The sequence below is a fragment of the Pomacea canaliculata genome, linkage group LG7 (genome assembly GCF_003073045.1).
Source record: "Pomacea canaliculata isolate SZHN2017 linkage group LG7, ASM307304v1, whole genome shotgun sequence".
Taxonomy (NCBI): domain Eukaryota; kingdom Metazoa; phylum Mollusca; class Gastropoda; order Architaenioglossa; family Ampullariidae; genus Pomacea; species Pomacea canaliculata.
This window is the reverse complement of record NC_037596.1, coordinates 7,425,935-7,439,579: the sequence shown is the minus strand read 5'-3', so window position 1 is coordinate 7,439,579 and position 13,645 is coordinate 7,425,935. Positions and strand designations below refer to the sequence as shown.

The 13,645-nt window shown below is 41.8% G+C and overlaps 1 protein-coding gene across 2 annotated transcripts in view; it reads left to right on the top strand.

Annotated features, from left to right (window-relative positions):
• Positions 1 to 13,412, top strand: part of LOC112568001 — a 30,060-nt gene extending 16,648 nt beyond the window's left edge. The window contains exons 2-7 of one of the 2 annotated variants that reach the window (XM_025244983.1): positions 8,824 to 9,073; positions 9,329 to 9,477; positions 10,260 to 10,372; positions 11,896 to 12,099; positions 12,589 to 12,693; positions 13,091 to 13,412. In XM_025244983.1, the coding sequence (XP_025100768.1) occupies positions 8,889 to 9,073; positions 9,329 to 9,477; positions 10,260 to 10,372; positions 11,896 to 12,099; positions 12,589 to 12,687 (750 nt within the window). In that variant the 5' untranslated portion in view covers positions 8,824 to 8,888 and the 3' untranslated portion in view covers positions 12,688 to 12,693; positions 13,091 to 13,412. The remainder of the gene's footprint in view (positions 1 to 8,823; positions 9,074 to 9,328; positions 9,478 to 10,259; positions 10,373 to 11,895; positions 12,100 to 12,588; positions 12,694 to 13,090) is intronic. The other variant, XM_025244982.1, reaches the window with a different exon arrangement.
• Positions 13,413 to 13,645: the final 233 nt, after the last annotated feature.

The window sequence follows — 13,645 nt, the reverse complement described above, 5'->3', positions numbered from 1 at the left end:
GTATACCAAAAAAAAAAAAAACAAATCCTTAAAACTCGAGCTGTGGATGGTCAAGCCAAAAACTCTCCTCTTTATCTACTACCTAATCAGTTACCAGTGGAGCTGTTCAAAGTAATGTATGTACAGCAGACACCATAAAAAGACCTAGAAGACTGTCTGCGGGAATAAATCAGGAGAAAAAAATGCTCTGTCAGGATCCGTGGCATACTCCAGCCATCTTTGTATGGAAAATGAAATTTGTCTTGAAGGCCATGGCATCGACTTTTGATTGCTGATAAACTAACACACTGTTGGTCTACTTCCCCGGGTACTGGCAATCACTGACATCATGAACTGGGGATGAAAGGGTGGGTGGATGGAACTACGGAGGGAATAATGTCTACAGGAAGGATAATATACCGGTGTGCCGGCGTCACTGTGTACCGGATGAGTCGCTGTCATTATCTTCGCGGTCTTGAGGACTTTGTAAAAGACACTTGGATAAAAAGAAAGAAGAAGAAAAAAGTACAGGAAAACGAAACAAAAATAGAATCCGAAAAGATTGGCACAGAGAAAAGAAAAAAAACTGTTGAATGTAACTGTTATGCGTCTACGCCCTTTAATCGAAACATAATTTCTAGACATATCTCTCTCTCTCTCACACACACACACACAGACTGATGACACTAGTACACTAGTACACCATAACTATTTTAAACCAATGAACCACCTACCTCACGGATTAGAGACAGTTTTTTCTTCCATGAAAGAGTCAGCCCCTTTATGAGTCTACCAAAAGCTGAGTCTTACACACAACTGTAAGTAAACGATCGTTTTGCATCCCGAAATTTTGATAGATATAAGAAAGAACATAAGTATCTATAATTTAAGTCATTATTCAGAACGTGTGTCTATAAGGATCCAGATTCGTATCTCTCATTGAAGCCATGATTCAGAATGTAAGCATCTATAATTCAAGACCAGGATCATTTCCCTTGCTTGACCCTTTAGTCCTTAGGACATCCGGACCTCCCTGTGCAATGAGAAGTCTTTACTTGTTTACCTAAATAATATATTAGAGACTGTGTTTCCAATGTAACTGTCATTTAGTGGCAAGTTGAGTGTGCATCGTGTTCAATAATTTGTGACAGAATTTGTGTTTTTTTCTCCACATACGACAGTGAACCTGTTGTTACTACAACATGATGGCAGCAACCAAGATTGGTGAATAATATTTTTTTGTCCGAATGAAAGGAATGCGTGCTTAATCGACTACAGTCTTCTTTCGTGCCTCCGTCTTCTTTATTTTCCTTTTCTCTTCTTCTTCTTCTGGGATCCGAAAATCAAGTTGTCAGGCGCCGTCTGGAGCATCGGATAACTCGTGCTTATCGCAGATAATCAGCTCGGACTTGCTTCTCATCTTACAAATGCTCAGATGTGGGAGCAGACAAGGAGCTATTCATCTCGGATTTTTATTTCCAGCCTGCACCCTGATGTATTACTTGCACAGAACTTCAGTTGTCTCACAAATCTTTACAGAGCAGGTGGATGGCAGAGATATGTGTGTCTTCCAGTCTCAGGGTGGATATTTTTAACGAATTTCTCAATATTTTTATTCCTCAAGAGTCTGGATATAACATAAATGTTTTTGTGTTTATCTATGTATGTGAAGTGTAGTCGATGTTCAAACCTTGTTGAGCAGTATCTATAGTTATATGTTACAACCGATACTCGTAAATAACAACAAAATGAAGATGATATTGGTGTAATAAAATATCTGACATAGACTTCAATCGATATCACAAGAAAGTCGCGGGCAAGTTGGGCAATAGGGCAAGGTAGGCAAACATTGCTCAGCTGACAGTCTGGATATAATATATTGAAGACAGATCAGTTTTCAATGAATTCTTCAAAGCTTCGTTTACTCCAAAGGCTTTTCATTTCTTTTTATTTGAAGTATTTTAGTGTCTGTATTTTTATGAATGGGAGCTGTGTGTGTGTGACAATAAAATTTAATGACAGCATTAAAATTTTTGATAATGGGATGGAGGGAAAGAAAAATGGAAGCCATTATAAATGTTAGAAAATAATCAAAATATAGTAAAGAATTGTTATAAAGGAAATCAAACAGACAAGATTATCATATGACTTACTGCCCTCTGACCTCTGCCCTCTGCAGACGTGATTTCCCTGAGTTTGGCTGCATGCTGTTCAGCCCAGGGCGCTCACAGTCACCGGTAATTTTCCATCCCAGACACATTGTCTCCCTCACCTCGTGTCCACCCTTCTATTTCTTTTGGAGGTGGAACCATAACTCTTCTATTTCGTGTCAGAAGATTTCCTGATACATCCACTTCTCTGTCTCTCTCGTGGCCTTATTTATGTCGGTTTCATGTAAGATTATACAAATAAGTCTCAAGTCTCTGGTCTCAAGTGCAAGTCGACTTTGCTGAGTGGAATATAAATAGCCAACGTCTCACCTGTGACCGGTGACTTATTTTCCAGACCTCACGTGTACAACTAACAGTCGGAAAAGTTTGAAAGTTAAACAGAAAAACTTTTATTTAACATCCAGTTCAAGTTAGGAATCAACATGCAACCAGCCCCATGCTGCTTCAAAACAAGTATCGTATTTTTTTCTTTAATTTCTGCTGATTTACTTTTTATTTCAACTGTTTTTTTTTTTTACCTTACCAGTATTTCGTCAAGTGAAAAGTGAAAATAGCTTATTATTTATTCCCTCGAGCTTCTTACGCCACAAAATTTAAAACAACGCAAAAGCTTTACAAAAAAAAATAAACAAAAAAAAAAACAAAAAAAAACAAAAACAAACAAAAAAAACCACTGTTGTTTTTTTATACTTTCATCCAGTTTCGAGACAGTTTAGTCTGCACTCACTTGACCTTTCCGTGTCAGACAAGGAGCAAATCTCCGCCGGAAGTGGATTGTCTCCCTGTTCCCCAAACGCACGGTGGATCCCATTATTTATCCCCACTTCTTTCTTAACCATAGTCTGCTTTGATTCAATATAAACATACAACTAGTGACATATCACTCTTTCCATGCAAAGGCTCAGACTGTGAATACAAGACAAGAAGTCTGCGAATGGAAGACTAACAAGTCACTGTGTCACAGACTTCCCCTTACAGTTTAGGTTACAAGTCAGTCCTTCCACCCTCCCCAGGACCCTGTCTCCCACATCCCACATCCTCTCAGACACGCAGAAACGTCTGTTAAAGGCCTTAAAACATTGAAGTGGGATCATGGAGAGGACACGTGACTAGAGAAAGGTGTTGGTGTCCTCAGTCGAGATGCCTGCTTCTCTCAGACAGTAACAACAATGTTGTTTGGACTCCATTTGCACAATACCGTTGGGAAGGTGAAGTTTTCTATGGAATTAGCATGGAGGACAGATGGTCTCTGGGGTGGCTAGACTTTGATGGAGCTTCAACTCCGAAGCGACTTTAAGAAAACGAGCTTTCAGGATATCTGGACATACGAGGAATGTCTGAAAAGTAAGGAGACTGATGTCACAAGCAGTTTATTTCAATTCCAAACTAGAAACTACATGGTTTCCCCTCGAAAGTAACCCTCCTCGTCTAGTGCAGTTTTCATCCTTCTCGGCCAAGGTACTATGCACTGCTGGAAGAATTCTTCTGTGATACCCCTTTGGATAAACAAATTGTTATCATCTACACAGTCTATATCTTGGTCAACAAACAAGTCTACAAAGGTATTCTTTTCTTTTTGGTTGAGCAACTGTTTGTCCTCCAGAACGGTTAAGTCTTATTTCCCATCATTCATATGTGAACTAAAAATGTGTCATAGCTGTCTTGAAAAGTTTAGTTCTTTTATTTCTTCTTCTTTCATTGGTTTTAACTTATCCGACTCCGGTATATAGAAATGAATTCTAATCCAACGTTTTGCAGGTCGAGCAGCCAGTGCAATAATTCGTTTGTCTTTTGTATTACTTTTTGAGGGATGGAGTGATTTATAAAAAATGGGTTTGTTTTTATAATCAGCTATTTACAGTTACAATGTAAGTAATCCTACATGTTGAACTCCCCTTTCTGGTCTTGAATTTTTTTTTAACAGTATAAACTGTGCTTTACGCACTTCCTGGACGATGGCAACCATGTGGCGCCCTCTAGGTGGTGTTGATGTGCACGCCAGGTTAAAGGTCAATTGTCAATCGTACTGACCCCGCCAACGGTCTATCAGGCGCGTGCGGAAGATGACAGCGAGTGTGGGTGTGTGTGTGCATGTGTTCGAGCTCTGTGAGGGGTCCAAGGGGTCCCGGGGGGAGCTGGAGTCTTGCTTCGTACCTTTGATGGCTGCTACCAGGCTCTCATGAGATTGCATGCAGACACGCATGCACGCGTCTGGTCCTGAATGGCTTGCTTTGAGTCTGTCAACACCACCAGCATCAACAGCGACAACAACTCAGGCTTTCAACTAGTCCGGTCGATGTGTGTTAGAGAGAGACAGAGAGAGTAATTGAGAGAGAATGAAAGAGGAAAGAAATGATGTCACAATCCGACAACCACAGAGACAAAGAGTGAACAGTGTTCACACCGACTTTTCTGAGTATGCGCATATATACGATATCGTCTGCTCGTAGTCACCCCCCACGTGCAAGACACATGAACTGGGTGTGGGTGTGGGTGTAGGTGTGGGTGTATGTGTGTGTGTGTGGGTGAGTGGGTAGATTGTCTGCGTGTACGCATCAGTCTGTCTGTGTGTGTGCCTGCGTGCGTACTTCTGAGTATTATGTGGCAGTAAATTTATTTATTGCCCATTCAAGACAGGACACCCTGTAAAACACTCCTCATTCGACTCGGGAAACGAATTTCTCCGCGGCGTCCCTAAAACAACGAAGCGCATCACCGCGCCGAGTGAAAGGAGATTTCACTGAGGAAACACATTCACAGGCTTGCCATCGGGTCCCTCAGCCATCGATTCTTTTGTGTTTCCTTTCGGAACGCCATCAAACCAGGGCAAGGACCTGGGCTAAAGGATGTGTTTTTTGAAGAAACATTTCTTTTGGCTTCAAGCTATCGCCTCCCCTTGACGACAACGCCATTTCATTTCGTGCAATAACCGCAACATTGGTTCTAACTGATTCCCCACAACTTTGTATCTGCTCAAGTCTCTACATCAAGACCAAACTTATGTCTTCTGTCAATTTTTTATTTTTTTTTTTAAATATAAAGTTTCAATCTCATTTAAGGAAACGACTTTTTTTTACTATTTAAGCCGCATGTGTTGAGTATAGTATTGCTAAAGCAGATTAGAATTTATCATTTACTGAATTTTTAAAAATTGAAATCTTATGTTCGTTATCGAGTACATCAAGATGAATAGATATCGATACAATATATACCTAATATAAATACTAATACCACATTATAATAATTGTGAATATTATATTCTAATACAGATTAATAATAAATACTAATACTAAATAGTAAGCATCATGAAGCTTTAATGAATACTTCCAATCACTTTCAAAACGAAGCATAGTGCTGGAGCTGTTGAAATAAATTGCAAGAGATCTTTCAATGTTTTAATTATTTCTTTGGAAGCTATGAAAGCCCGCGGCTGCCAATGTCTGTATTATTTCAGCCAACTAATGATGTTAATTAGCAGCTAATGAACTTCACTTCGCCTGGGGTTCGACTGACCGAGCGATTCGCTTCATCACCTCCTCAGGCAAACATCGGACTAGACCCAGATAAGCGTGTAAAAGAAATGTTTCAGGAGCACTTTGGTCACTTTCGGTTGAAATACCGGAAGGAGACGTGATGCGCAGAGACGGTGCGCAGTGAAACTCGATGGCACGGTGTTTAAGACTCGCTACTCGTTTTAGAATTTCTTTTTCTTTTCTTATCTTCACGGTTCACTGTCTTTCAGTTTTTTTTAATGCTCCGAAGAAGCATTAAGAAAGGCAATTCTAGAAACTCTCATACTGAGTAGGGGGTGGGGAATGTCTCTTTTCTCAAAATTCCACTTGAGAAATGGTGGAGATCCGTCTGACCTGCCCTCGGCGCCTCTAGCGCCCTCGTCAAGTCAAGAATCCTTGCAGTTCTGGCCTGGAGACGAGCTCCGGGTTTCTGGAACATCGATTCTAGAAATTAAATGAAACTCCAGGTCTCTGATAAGCGATTTTGATACTCAGCTGACACGTGAACGGAGACTTCGTCGTCCCTCCGGCATTAAAAAAACTAAACATTGATCTCAGACCTTACTGCGATGTGGTCTCTTAATACCACATCGTATCCTGGATATTTCGCTAGAAAATAGTTTTCCTCCTTCTTTTTTTTTTGTTTTTGTTTTTGTTCAGTTTTGTTTCGTTTTTTTTTTTTTTTTTGTTTTTTTTTTTTTGTTTTTTTAATGTTTTTTCTTTCTTTTTGGTTTTTTTTTCTTTTTGTTCTTTTGTAATTTTTATGTTGTATTTTCGTTCTTTTGTTTGATTTTGTATCTTTTTTTTCTTTTGTTTATTTTTTCGGGTTTTTTTATGTTTGATCTTTCTTGCTGCCATTTGTCTCTTCCCCTTTCAATCCTTTTTCCTTTATTTCATTCTTATTTGTCTTTTTTCTTTATTTTTTGCTTTGTTTTTGGATCAGTTAATATTTACTGCGTAGATATAACAGACAATACATGATACATTACAAGATACTAAGTCATACGTTTGTAAATGACTTTTATTATTTATATTAGTTACTTGCATCGACCTGGTATTTACTGCGATAAAATAATGCCAAGGCATTAAGGGATCAGTCAAGTGACCGATGGCATGCAGTCAGTAGCCTGTTGTGTAACAGGGTCCCACGAACATTGACCTGCTCGATGCTAGTCTTCACATGAATGCAGAAGCAGGAGACCGCCATCACCTGACAAATCCGAACACATTGTTGCCAACGGATTTGTTGGCCGTGACCTTCTGCGAGTGAGCCAGATAAATAGAGATGCCAGAAGACAGTGGGAGAAACATAATTTGTTCAGAGAGATGGGGAAACAGGTGAATAAGAGGGAAAGAAGAAATGTAGAAACATAGAAGTAGACATGGAGATAAAGGAAGGATAAGGAACAACCATAACTTATTGCCGGTGTGGGAAAGGTCTGACATGGGAGAGGAGGCAGCCAATGGATTTGACGCCCACGAGGCAACTGAATGTCGGCTTACAGTGAAATGGCTCAACGCATGGCATCGGGACAAAGATAATGAAATTCTGGGAGAAATGGGTAGGGAACCCACGACTGTCAGACTCAAAGTCCTATTTCTATAATCATAACCAGAGATGATGACCAGTAGAGTTTGACTCAGCAAAAATGGAAGACGGATAAGACATAAATATGAAGGAACATACAGATGGAAGTTGATTGCAAATGTTGTAAGAGATAAAATAAAAACTGTATTCCTTTATCTATGTCTCACACTGAGATTTGTTTACACATCAGACAAAGCTCTACACATCTGAGTGTGGACGTGGGGTGTGTGCCACGAGGACAAGAGGTATGTGGAAATTGTCGATGATTCGATGGCAGAAGTGAGGATTGGAGGGTTTGGAGGGTCAACCGAGGGCGTTAAGATGCTGCCTTGCGTTCCCCTTCACTGTTCACTGTCTGTGTACTGTGCCGAGGTTTGGGTTCTGGAGCCGCACCCACTGTTCGCGATCGACGGCCTGGTCGCCAGCTGTGATGGAGGTCTGTTTGGATGTGAACGGAGGTTGATGGATGATGTTGTTTAGTCTTCACAGCTCACACGATGTGAGCTAATTTACCGTCTGAGACTTTCAGAAAACATTGACTGGACGTGCACACTACATACTCGTGTAACCAGGCAAATCGGCAAACAGTCTGTGAAAGAACATACCAACCAAATGAATGAATAAATGAACAAACTAACGTATGAACGAACAAAAGAAAGAAAGGATCAAAAATAAAGACCTGAACCTCTCATATTTTATTTCTTCTCTCTTTGATTCGTCCTTTTTGTGTGCAACACAGTTCCTGTCTTTATCTTCTCACACCTTCTGTCTTTGTTATTTTGCTTTGCCTGTGTGAGTCACTCCCTCTCAATCTATCTCCGTCCCATAAAAACTTACTTCCTCTTTCCTTTCATTCCACTTTTTCTCATGATTGTTTTTCGCTCAATCTCATTCCACGTTCTTCTCCCTCACTCACTTTCCGATGATCTCTTATCATGTCCCATACACAAATATTCCATCAGACATTCGTAGCACTGGTTCCCAATGAGACAGTCTCATCCCAGAGAATAGTTCTGCCGTTGACCTTTTTCAGTTGATCAGCAGATGTCGGCTACCTCCCCATCCCCGATCCCCATCCCCTCATCCCTCACTCCACCATGTAAATGGACTTCATGTTCTCCCTGGCGACGTCCCCTGCGCGCGCACGGTCTGATGACGACACAGCTGGCTCCCCCTACCGGCAGCCAATCTTTCTACCCGACTATTGCAAGTGTGTGCGGTTTTCTCATCTGTTTGAGCGACAAAGTTTGCCTGACACCCTTCACAGGAATGTCTTGACCGTCTGACTGTTCACGTGACAGGATTGAATAGGCTGGGAACCTAACTCTCTGAGGAAATAAAATCCTGGGATGAAGGAAGGAAGGGTTAGTGATTCACCCGGAAGTGTTGACGGATGCAGAGATGTCGCATCCCCGGGAATGGGCTTCAACAGTAATCAACTCTTGTTTACCTTCAAAACAAATAAAGTGTAAACACCAAAATGTACAAATCGAATATAAGACAAAAATGATTTTTTACATCTGTGCAATATCTATATTGCGTGATATCAATAGTATATATATGCAAACAATAGTTTCAGGTGTTGAAGAATGACAAGGTCGGGTAACTGGCCACATCGCCAACGTCACTGCCGTCGCCATGGAAACCGGACTGAGCAGTGAGGCGCCTATGCGCGTGCTGGAGTGGGCCGTGTTCAGCGCTCACCCCGCCCGCCTGCACTGCTGCTTCTCCAGCAGGGACGGGCAGCACACGTGCGACCCCCAGCAGGTGCTGGACCTCACCGACCCCTCCCAGACCGAGGACCTGGCGGTACATCTCGTCAGGTGAGTCGTGAAAAGGTGCGCAAAAATGTGCAGGTCAGTCTTAAAGAAAAAAAAACTGTCTCCTATGCCTGTGACCCAAATGGTCTGAAAAATATCATTCTCGTCGTTTTTTTTTTTTTTTTTTTTGTATTATTATTATTTATTTATTCTCTCTCTTTGGAATCTCTCACACATACACACAGATGTGCGCACAAGCGATTTTTTCTACTCACCCTCAGTCTATCTCGTGTTTGCTCATCAACACTATTTTCTCAGCGATGACATCGTGTTGCGCGTGAACACTTGCGAGGAACTGTGTCACGTGGTATGGCGGCTACAGCAACAACTGCTGCTGACGAGGGTGACGGTGTACCACACGGAGATAGCCAGTCGTCACAGCGTGGAGACGGTCACGATCATAGAAGGTGAGTGGCTGCACGTGACCAGTCCGTGACAGCATCGTGTGGGGCCGCAGTCATCATGTGAGGGGAAATTTAATACAGCGAAGAAAAATACAGACTGACAGAGAGATAGAAAAAGCATGGAGCGGAGAAAGTAAAGGTGTGACAAAGATAGAGACACAGGGAAGAGACTGTAAGAGACGAACAAATATATAAGGACATAGACTAAGGTAGGGACAGAGACAGAGATAGAAGAGAGACAGACAGACAGAGGGATAGAGACAGAGAAAGGGGAGAGACAAAGAAAGAGAGATAGAGGGAGTGAGAGAAAAAAGAAATTCACAGAACAAGACAAAGGAAAGAGAAGAGACATATGAAGATAAGAGAGAGATAGAGAGAAACGTAGAGAGATTCTTAGAATAGAGGAAGATACCTCAAGGTAGGAAAACGAGTACAATCGGATAAATGTAGAGAAAATGGCGAGTAATTGCACTTTCGTACAGTTTTCCAGTTCAGCCTCGTCAGCCACGGGATGTAAGCTGCTTTTCTTCTTATCTTTTGTTGTAGGCTTTACTGACATAAATAAAAGATGTTCTTCCTGTTGTCTCTGTAATCTTCTGCTCCTCGTGTCTTCCTGTTCCTTCTTTCTCTACTTTCGTGATGCTGCTGATGCTCTTTTTAAGCTGTTTACTGGTTCCTCCCATAGCACATTAAAAAACAAGGTTGGCGGCAGGTCCTAATGTCCTGTGCAAAGCTCGCTGCTTTATTGCCCTCGGTAGCAAAAGGTCGTCTTTGATGTGTCCCAGATGACTTCGCGGTTCTCCTCAACTTCTCCCATCCTGCCTTGAGCTGGCAGCTCGCCAAGGCTGCGCACCGCGCGCTGGAATGCATGTCACGTGACAGGAACTTTTGCCTTGAGGTAGGTAAGTCCGCCTTTTTTTAATCCGACATAATGTTCTAATAATGATAAGAAGAAAGTGGCTTCTGCAATTGATAATGATGATGAGGAGGAGGAGGAGGAAAAGGAGGAGGAGGATATTTAAAATATGTTTGGCTCTTAGTAAAAGCTACAGGTACATAACGATTGCAAAGAAAAGCAAGACATGTATAAATAGGATAGGTAAATGAAAAGAACTATTGAAAACGCAAGATGAGTGCATGAGGGGTCAGTGGTAGCGAAGAGGAGGATCCATCTGCACTCACCTGCAAAAGAAGCTGCCAGAAGAAATAAATACATTCATCATCATCATTTTTTGACTACATTTTGATCTTGCAAAGTAGCTAAAGTTAAGCTTACTTCCGACTGATTGCCATCGTTCTTTCCGAAGAAATAAAATGTAAAGCTGTCTACATTAAGCCAACTCATCGACAAGCTTATTATCGATAATGGCTTTTCATTATTTGTCTCATTTTTTGCAGACATTCGCCTCATTTTTGACCACATTCGCCGTATATGACTTTGCGAAAAAAAAAGTGTAATGGTGTTTGAAGTGTGGTGTTTGATTGGTTTCTATTTTTATTATCCCCAAGCTTCCGGTTTAAATGGCGGAGAAAAACACCAGCAAAGAAAATTTTAAGCTCATTTTCATCGAAGAAAATTAAAACAAAAATTTAATTCACTAGCATACAGAAAGGTCTCTCGAACGGAATGACACGACAAAGAGTTCTGAGCAGACAGACAGTTAGTGTATGACAGTACCGCTCTTTGACCGGAGAGACTAAAAATAGCCGTCACGCCATTGGCTAGCAGAAGCGGAAGCAGAAGTCACCAAGTCCTACTCGCGCCACCGGCGGAGAGACCAGGGTTGTAAATGCGACTTTTACGACTCTCGGGTGCATCACTCCAGCAGCAGAGTGTCCAACCCGTCCATCCTGTCGTCTGATTTTTTTCCGGAGCTAAATGCGGTCGATAGTGACGTCACGGGTGTGTGACCTTGACCCGAGCTTATTGGCAAAACCGTTAGAATGTCAGGCGCTACAGAAATATGGTCGCCGTCTGTCGCCGGCATCAGGAAGGTCGTGTGCACGACTAATCCACAGATCACTGAAAACAATCGCCGTGATGCGACAAACAGTTTTTTTTTTTTTTTTTTTTTTTTTTTTTTTGGCGATAGCGGATTGATATGATTGATAGAGGATTGTGAGTAGAAAGCTTACTTCACACACATTATTATTTTTTTTGTTTTTTCTTTGTTTTTTCTTTGGTTGTTCATTTGTTTGTTTGTTTGTTTGTTTGTTTGTTTGTTTGTTTGTTTAGTCCGTAACAGATTTTAAAAAAAACTTTCCAGCATTTCCAGTTTTGTGTAGTTCACAAAATATCTGTCACAGTAGAAGTTTGCTTCCTCGCTTTACCAGCCACATTTTGTGAAGGGAGGTAACTTGTCGAATGAGAGGTGAAATCCGGATGGTGTGCCCCTGACCTCGCTGACCTGTTCTGTGCAGATCGACCTGACAGACGTGCTGCTGGACTGGTACATGCTGAACCGCGACGCCATCACCAGCTGTGACGACATCCACAACCTCCGCACGCGCAGGACCCGAGTGTGCGTCACCAACCACAGCGCCTACAGCCACCAGTTCGACTGCAGCCCCAAGTGGATCGTCTTCCTGTGCCTGTGCTGGATCGTCTTTGTGCCTTGTTATATCGTGAGCACGTGACACTCCACTTGTTGTACTGTGTCAATGTTGTTATGTCATCAACACGAGAAAGTTCATGGTCAGCAGGTTGATATTTATGTTCTCGTTAGCACGTGGACGTCCACTTGTTATATCGTAGGCACGTGGAAGTCCAGTTGTTATTTCTGAAATGTAAAGAAGTCCACTAGATCTCCTGTGTGTCTTCTTCTAACGGAAGTATGAGTCCGTTAGCCTACTCTCATTCTCATTGAGAAAAGACGAGAGTTCATTTTTCTTGTTGACGCATAAATAGTCCACCGTACTTGTGATGACATGTCAATACACTGTTATCATTGTACCCCCTCCTCATCATCCCTACCCCAACACACACATGCACACGCACACACACACACACACACACACACACACACACACACACACACACACACACACACACACACACACACACACACACACACACTCACACACACTTTGGTCATGAGTTTCCACGTGTTGCAGGCTTTCCGCAAACTCACCTGTTCAGACATTCGTGTCAAGATCAGTTGTGATGTCGTCGGTGCAGGAAGTGTTTGCGTGTCCAGTGAACAGTCCAGGTGAACACTTGTATGTTTTATGGTTTGTGTGCTTTTGTTCGTCTTTCCTAACGTTTACAAAACTTCAGATTTTATAACACTCTGCTGAATACGTGCGTGCGTATGTGGAAGAGTCTGTGTGTGCGTGCATGTGTTCGCATGTATGTTAGTATGTGTGTATGCGTGTGTGCGCGCGCGTGTGTGTATATGTTTGTCTATATGTGTATGCGTTTGTGTAGGTATGTGTATATGTGTGTGTGTGTGTGTGTGTTGTTTTTGTTTGTTTGTTATTTTTTTGTTCTCTTTCTGTTTTGTTGCAACAGTGGTAAACAATTATTTTAATTAACTGTTTTTCATACGTTAAAAACTGACTACTGGGATTTTATGAAAAGAAATATTTTATTTCACTTCAATTTATTGTTGTGCAGAGTAGTAACACAGAACAAGGCCAAGACATACAGCAGCGTCTAAATGCATCACCGGAAGCACTTGTCGCAAGATCACGTGACCGCATTGCATCCTGGGAAGGCAAACTACTCGCAGAGGCCAACAGCTATTCAAACCGTCAAGGGCTGTGCCCCTTCTGGCGATGGAGCAAAGGCTGCGAAGGAAGGCACATTAAAACCCGTTATCTTGTTAAAGAAAGAAACAGTTCTTGTGAAACTGAAGGCGAGGAGAGAATTTTTTTCAAAGTAGTAATGATTGCTTTTCTCCCGGTGACACCTTGCACGTAGCAAACCAAAAACAAAACAACAGTGGCAATGTTTTGCAAATGCATCGTGGAATTCATTTTAAAGGGACTAAAACTGTAATAGCTGTGTTCAGAGTAAAAGGAAAATGGTTTTTCGGACCCAGCAACCCTGCAGGGTGAGCGAATCAAGATGGAGAATGAGGCTCAAGTAGACAGGACCTGGAGAAAAGTGATGGCTGGTGGCAGAGTATCCAGTAATGGCTAATGGTTGTGCACTTTGCTTTTGTGTTTT